We start from the raw sequence: 8,067 nt of genomic DNA on the forward strand, positions 1-8,067 counted from the left end.
AATACATAAGAACAAGGTCTAGGCATGGCCGAGAGGCCAGCCCCCATGATCTAAGATAGCATAAGACTACTCAAAGATAGCCACCAAGATGTTTAGTACAATAGCAAAAGGTCCTATTTGTAGAGAACTAGTAGCTTAGGGTTTACAAAGATGAGTAAATGACATAAAAATCCACTTCCAGGCCCACTTGGTGTGTGCTTGGGCTGAGCATTGAAGCATTTTCGTGTAGAGGCTCTTATTGGAGTTAAACGCCAGCTTTTGTGCTAGTTTGGGCGTCTAACTCCCATTCTTGTGCCAGTTCCGGCGTTTTACGCCAGAATTCTTGAGCTGACTTGGAACGCCTGTTTCGGCCATCAAATCTCGGGCAAAGTATAGATTATTATACATTTTTGGAAAGCCCAAGATGTCTACTTTCCAACGCAATTGAGAGCGCACCAATTGGGCTTCTTTAGCTCCAGAAAATCCACTTTGAGTGCAGGGAGGTCAGAATCCAACAGCATCTACAGTCCTTTTCAGCCTCTGAATCAGATTTTTGCTCAGGTCCCTCAATTTCAGCCAGAAAATACCTGAAATCACAGAAAAATACAGAAACTCATAGTAAAGTCCAGAAAAGTGAATTTTAAAACTAATAAAAATATAATAAAAACTAACTAAAACATACTAAAAACATACTAAAAATAATGCCAAAAAGCGTATAAATTATCCGCTCATCACACGCGTTCATTAGTGAGAATGGTGATGAGTGTCACGGATCATCACATTCATCAGGTTGAAGTGCGAATGAATATCTTAGAATAAGAATAAGCATGAATTGAATAGAAGGCAGTAGTAATTTCATTAATACTCGAGGAACAGCAGAGCTCCACACCCTTAATCTATGGTGTGTAGAAACTCCACCGTTGAAAATACATAAGTACAAGGTATAGGCATGGCCGAATGGCCATTTTTGCCATTCTACGCGTGCGCGTGAGGCACGCTTGCGCGTGGATAAAGAAGTTTTGCTCATTCACGCGTACGCGTCATAGCGTACACATCACTCAAAATCCATTTAGCTCCAGAATTGACTTTTTCATCACAACGTTGGGGGGAACGTTGGATGTCCAACACTCCCTCAAACCTGAACATCAGTAAATCATGCAGAGACTTGCTTTGCCCCTCTTCCAACATTGGAGGCAACGTTGGTGGTCCAATTTGGTCACCAACGTTGCTTTTTCTTCATCTTCTCCAAGCTCCTTCTCCAACCTTCCTCCGTACTTTCTTTCACCTATCATCAACCAACACATGCATCAAAGCTTTGCTAAAGTCATGAGAATTCTAATCATTCTTAGCACACAAGTAATTATAGCATAATTCTCATGAAATTGCATCAAATTAATCATAATTAGATGAATCTAGGTATGCATGAATTTCTACCCAATTTGCTTACTTATAACTCAAGAAAGTGCATAAAACCTATTAAAAACAAAGAAAAAGGCTAGTAAAACTAGCCTATGATGCCTTGGCATCACAACACCAAACTTAAATCTTGCTTGTCCCTAAGCAAGTACTGAATTATTAAGAAGAAAGAATGAAATAGAAGGGGATGTTCATGTCAGTAAGTCATTATTATTAGTTCATGGGGTTTTAGTAGAAAATGCAGTAGTTCAGTTCTTATTGATCTTTAGGCATACAATGTCTCCTTCAAGCATCAATTTACATACTGCTATGACCTCTTATTATTCACTCATCCTTGGTAATTACTTTTCTTTATTTTCTTTTCGTGTAAGTTTTAGCTCAGTATCATGTGTTGTAGCAGTTTCTTAGCTTATTTGTACTCAACATATATTCACTACAGACACTTGGCTTACAATTCTTCTTAGAACATTGATGCCCAGCACCTCTTTGGGTTACTAAATGTCTTGTAACTAGGTTGTTCTTGATAGTGGACTTTTTGTTGATAATCCTGTGTTAGTTAACCCAAGTTACCAAGTGTTAAAGCACTCTATAGAACCTAATCATCCAAGCATATCCTAGTACAAATACACCACAGGCATATGTCTTAAGGTCCAAGCTATTGGTGTCTAGCCTTATTCCTTGCTTTATTTTGTTTTTGTTGCCACTTTTGGCTTTTCTTTTTCCTTCTTTTTGTTTGTTTTTCTTTCATCCAAGGACTTTTATTTACTAAGATTCATAGACAGTATGCTAGTGTTTACTAAAAAGTGAGCAATCTATCCTTTATTCATTATGAGTGAGCTATTACACAATCAAACATACATAACACCACTTATTGTTGTTTCACTTCTTGCTAAAAAGGAACTATTCTTCTTCTTGTTCAAATATTTCTTTTATTGAAATTGAAAAGGCTCAGGGGACAAGACAAGCATTCAAGCAGTGAAAGTGAAACTCACACACCTAGGCGAGCATACTTATTGCAAACTTAAACATACAAAATGCTTGATGTCCTAAACTAACATTTAATTATTAACTAAAACAAACATGTTCTTTCTTTATTGAATAGAATAACCAAGGAGCAAGTCCACCTTTCATTTTTTATCATGTTTGTCTTTCTTCTTTTTCTCACTTGCTTGCTTGCTAGTCTCTCCCTTGGTTATTCTCTCCTTCTCCTTCTTTGTGGCCTTTGACTCTGTTGTGCCTCTGTGACATTCATCATCCTTTTGAGGGTCATAGGCATGCCTGGATACAGCCAGGTTGGGTGTGCATCTCCAGTGGTACTCTGGCCTTCATTCATAACCTCATAATGGTGCTTGGATAATGGAGCCAGGCTTCAGCAGAATTTTTCTCTACACCCTTTTGAATGTCATTTGCAATGATCTCATGGACCTTTATCTCTCCCCCCACCATTATGCAGTGTAACATGACAGCCCTTTGCATGTTAACTTCCGAGGTGTTCACTGTGCCCAGAATTGATCTCCTTTTCAGCTCATACCAACCTTTTGTTTCAGGGATGAGATCTCCCTTTTTCAAGTACTTGTGCCTTCCTTGATTGCCCCTCTCCCAGTCAGCATTCACCACACAGATATCACTAGAGATTTCATCATAATCTGGGTTTCCATTTACTCTTTCGTGGTGTTGGCTTTTATCTCTAGGCACCCGTCATCAGGTAGCTGGAAAGAGACTTCTGGATATATCTTTTTGTCATTCATCCACCCAAGTTTCATTTGATGGTACCATGATCTGAACTTCCATCGATCATATTCATTTTCACCTTCTTCAACCATGGGTTCCTTTCCTCTTCTTCTTTTGGAACTTGAAGAAGATGCCATAGTTTCCTTTATGATCACCCGAATGGAGGTTGAAGGTTTATGAGGATGTATGGCTAGTGTTATGCAATATCGGTGAAAGAGGGGTTTGAAAGAAAGGTAATGTCATGGAAATAAGTGAACAAAGATGATTTGTTGCACATAGAACACGGTTGTTGGGTCTTGGTCTTAGAGAATACAAGAAGTAAATTTCCTAAGTACAAGAGGTGTGAAACTCTATTTCACATGCATGGTTCAAGTTAGGACATTTATAGTAAGCTTTAATGAAGAATGGATGGCTAGGATTCTTTGAGCAAGTTTATGAATGAACGGTATGCATGTAAGGTTGAATGAAGACAAAAGTTGCCTCTTCGTTGAGCATATCTTTTCGATCTTCTAAGTTTCTCTTCTCAAGATGTGCTACTTTTCATTCCCAAGAAGAATCCTTCCAAACCATGTGGCCTACTTTTGTCCTCATACTATCTTCACCATTCATTGCCTTGTCCCTTTTATCATGCTATTCTTCTGCATACCTATCCATCATGTCAAAACAAAGGAAAGAATTAAAATAAGTGGTGGTAAATACATGGCAAGCAATGCTTTAAAATTAAAACTAAAACTTTGACTATTGTCCCACATGATTATTTAACCAACCGTGACTCCTTTTGTGCTTTACATAGTTTTGGACGACACCAAACTTGGTATTTGGCTATATGATTCAAGGTGTCACTTTTGATTGAACCATTATAAGGAACACTTTATTTTTCTATTTCTAAACATGAACTAAAAATTATAAACGTTGTTGCACTTGTATGACTTTCAAGACTCAAAAGAACTTGGACTCTCATGACTTTATTCTTGCAATATATCGCACACCAAACTTAATGTTTGGCTATATATTCCAAGAAACACATGTCAAAATAGCAAGATGATCATCATTTTTGAAAGGTGTCTTAGTATGCCTGTAAGCACACCAAACTTAGGATTGGATCATATGTTTCACAATGTCATGGATAGTTGTCAAAATTGTTTATGAGAAGTTGAATTCATGTTAGAGCAACAAGTATATTCATAGTGAAACATTAAAAACAATGAATTAAATCATGGGCTACCTCCCATGGAGCGCTTTTTTAGCGTCATTAGCTTGACGGTTGGTTTACTGCTACGGTGGCTTGTAATGCTTAAGGTCCTCTCTTCTCTCTATGAAACTGTCCCCATTTGATTCCTTAATAATCTCCAAATGCTCTAGGGAAAGGACTTTTCTGATTGTGAATACTTGAGGTAACTGAGATGGAATGGTTGGAAGATAGGGTGGCATTGGTGGCTGGTGGATTGATATCACCTTGTCTTCAGGGGAGAAACCTTCTGTAGGCACCTTCTTGTTTCTCCATCCTCTTGGCAATTTCTTCACAACTCTTTTCTCTTCGTCCATTAGTGCTCCATTGACTTTTGTGTTAGGGAGATCCTTATTAGCTGCTCTTCCTGATTCTCCTGACTTCAGCTCTTCCTTGAACTCTATTGGTTGCTTCATCTCTTGAGTTTCTTATTTATCTATCAAAGGAAACTTCAGATGCTTGTCTGGTGGTTCATTGCTATTCTCCTTCAAAAAGCTCTCCATGTATTCTTCCTTTAATTTCTTGCTCTCTTGCTCAAATTCATGCATGGGCTTGAAGACCTAGAAAGTGAGCTGCTCATCATGTATTCTCAGTATCAACTCTCCTTGTTCTACATCAATGAGTGCTCGACCAGTGGCTAGAAATGGTCTCCCCAGAGTAATGGGATGGAGGCAACTTTCTTCCATGTCCAAAACAACAAAGTCTGTGGGGAGGAAGTAGTTTCCCACTTTCACCAGCACATTTTCGACTACTCCTTCAGCCTGCTTCTGAGTTTTATCAGCCAATTGTATGATTACATCAGTGGATCTCAGCTCATTGATTTGCAGCTTCTTCATAAGAGATAGAGGCATCATATTTATGCTAGCTCCTAGGTCACAAAATCCTCTATCGATTCTTGTTTCTCCTATGACATAGGGAATATGAAAGCTCCCTGGATATTTTTTCTTTAGGAGCACGTCTTTCTTGATGAGGGCACTACATTCCTTGTTCATTGTCACAGTCTGTCCTCCTTTTAAGGTTCCTTTCTTGGTCAGCAGCTCCTTCATGTACTTGATGTATGTAGGCATCTGTTGGAGAGCTTTGATAAAGGGGATGTTAACACTAAGAGATGCAAACATATCTAGGAATCTTGAATACGACCTTTCCTTCTCACCTCCCAGGAGTCTCTGCAGAAATGGTGCCCTTGGCACATAAAATTTCTGAATTTCCTTCCCTGTTGATTCTTTTCTTTCTACAGATCCAGTTTCCTGTTCCTTTCTCTCCAAGTTGTTCTGAGAACTCCCTTGGTTGTGCTCTGTTGATTTATTGGTATTTTCTTCCAGGATTTCTTCATTTGCAAGAGTAATTGCCTTATACTTTTCCCATCTCATCTTCTTCATTTTCCCTCTTGGGTTTTTCTCTGTGTCACTTGGGAAACTATCAGTGGACTTTGGAATCTACTGTGAAAGATGTCCTACTTGAGATTCGAGGTTCTTAATAACCTCTCCTTGGCTGTTTATACTCCCCGTCACTTCTTCCCGAAATTTTTTCATGGCTTCAGACTCTTTGCAAAGATTGGCAATCATAGCTTCCATTCTAGCCATTCTATCTTTATCATGTGGTGATGGTTGGTTGGACTTGGGGTGTTGAGAGTGGTTGTTGTGGATTTGGTATGGTTGCTGTGAGTAAGTGTTTTGTGTGGTCTGGTATGGTCTTTGGTTGGAGTTTTGGTGAGTTGAGTTGTTATACTGAGTTGGATTGTGTGGTCTGTGGTCTTGGCCTTGGTTTTGTTGGTTTTCCCACCCAAAGTTTGGGTGGTTTCTCCAACTAGAGTTATAGGTTTTAGAATACAGATCATTAGCTTGCCTAGATGAATTTCCAAGGTAATTAGCTTCCTCCCAGTTAACTCATTCTTCTGTCTCCAACTTTTCTTGAGGTGATGGTTGAGTATGGATTGCTGCGGCCTGATTTTTCTCCATTTGCTTGGTCAATTTAGCCAGTTGCTTGGTGATCATCTTGTTCTGAGCCAGGATTGCATCCATATGGTTTAATTCTAGGACTCCCCTATTGTTGCTTCTGTCTGAGGCATAAAAGTATTCATTGTCAACCACTATCTCTATAACATCAATGGCTTCTTCAATGGTCTTCTTCTTATTTAGGGAACCTCCAGATGAGTGGTCTACAACCTTCTTCAATTCATGATTCAGCCCTTCATAGAAGATATGGATCTGCACCCACTCATTAAATATATCAGGGGGCATTTCCTTGCCAAATCCTTGAATCTCTCCCAAGCTTCATAAATTGTCTCACCATCCTGCTGTCTGAATGTCTGTACTTCCATTCTTAGCCTGTTTACTTTTTGTGAATGGTAGAACCTCATCAAGAATATGCTCATTACATCTTCCCAGGTGGTCAAGCTTTCCTTGGGAAAGGATTCTAGCCATTTTGATGCTTTGTCCCTCAAAGAAATTGGAAACAGTAGTAATCTATAGGTGTCAGGATGAACACCATTAGATTTAATTGTGTCACATATCCTTTGGAATTTAGTGAGATGCTCATTAGGATCCTCTTGGGCACTCCCTCCAAAAGAGCAGTTGTTCTGGATAAGAGTTATGAGCTGAGGTTTCAATTCAAAGTTATTAGCATTGATAATTGGCTTTTGAATGCTGCTACCACAGTTTCCTGGGTTTGGATTGATGTATGATCCCAAAACTCTCTTCTCTTGTCCAGCAGGGTTGGGTCCACCTCTTTTGGCATGGTTATTCACCTCTCCTTCATGATGGTTTTCTATATCATCCTCCATGGTTATATTCAAATCTTCCTCCTCTGCTTCTACACCGACAACCCTCTTTCCTCTTGCTTCCCTCCTTAATCTCAGGAGGGTTCTTTCTGGTTCACTATCAAATAAGGTTGAGGCTTCTCTTCTACCTGTCATATAATGAACAAGTACAAGAAAAGAAAATGCAGAGTCCACTAAAATAGAGTATAGTTAGCTTGGTTAGAGCAATTTATCAAATAGTTAGTGAGTTAGTTTGCTGGAAAGTAAAGCAGTAAATAAAAATTCAAAAGAAATGACTAAAAATTGCACAAAACATGATGAACAACTAAAATTAAAATTCAATTAATCAAGAGAAAAGTAAAGTGCTCAATCTAGTTATCCTCCAATTCAGTAATTGTCAATACAAAACCAATCCCCGGCAACAGCGCCATAAACTTGGTTCGCTAAAATTTGCCTCTCAACAAATTTTCTACCGGCAAGTGTACCGGTTCGTCATCAAGTAAAAACTCACAATAGAGTAAGGTCGAATCCCACAGGGATTGGTAGATCGATCAATTATAATTGGTGATTGTGCTAGTTGAGTGAAATCAGATTTGGTTGAGAATTTCAGAAGGTAGAATTGGTGGGAAACTTAAATTACAAGAAAGTAAATGACAGAAATTAAATTGCAAGAAATTATATGGGAATGGGGAATTAGCATGAAAATTAAAGAAGCAGAATGTAAATAGAATGGGTAAGATCAGAGTAGGGGATTCATTGGGTTTTGGGAGATATTGAACTCTCAGAATCAAATTATTTTCATCTCTTCCTCAATCAATTCATTCATTGACATTGCTTGGCAATCTTAGATGAATTGATCCCAATGTCTTGGTTCACCAATCTCTCTAAGCATGAACAATTGGCCAATGTCTTGATTTAATTACACATGGGAAGAGTTGAAGTTCGGTCACTGACT

The 8,067-nt window shown here is 38.7% G+C and overlaps 1 protein-coding gene and 1 non-coding gene across 2 annotated transcripts; one reads left to right on the forward strand and one right to left on the reverse strand.

Annotated features, from left to right (window-relative positions):
- Positions 1-4,914: 4,914 nt before the first annotated feature.
- LOC107472179 (uncharacterized) lies at positions 4,915-5,733 on the reverse strand. Its single transcript, XM_016091730.1, has one exon. It carries the CDS (start codon positions 5,731-5,733, stop codon positions 4,915-4,917), a length of 819 nt encoding a protein of 272 aa, XP_015947216.1.
- Positions 5,734-6,576: 843 nt separating this feature from the next.
- LOC127743808 (small nucleolar RNA R71) lies at positions 6,577-6,683 on the forward strand. Its single transcript, XR_008005151.1, has one exon. It is a non-coding gene; the product is annotated as a small nucleolar RNA R71 (small nucleolar RNA).
- The last annotated feature ends 1,384 nt before the right edge of the window (positions 6,684-8,067 follow it).

This window comes from Arachis duranensis, unplaced genomic scaffold, assembly GCF_000817695.3.
Source record: "Arachis duranensis cultivar V14167 unplaced genomic scaffold, aradu.V14167.gnm2.J7QH unplaced_Scaffold_138303, whole genome shotgun sequence".
Taxonomy (NCBI): domain Eukaryota; kingdom Viridiplantae; phylum Streptophyta; class Magnoliopsida; order Fabales; family Fabaceae; genus Arachis; species Arachis duranensis.

Excerpts from the sequence above, each read along its gene's own strand:
- LOC107472179 (XM_016091730.1), bottom strand. The coding sequence starts at position 5,733 with ATGAAGAAGATGAGATGGGAAAAGTATAAGGCAATTACTCTTGCAAAT.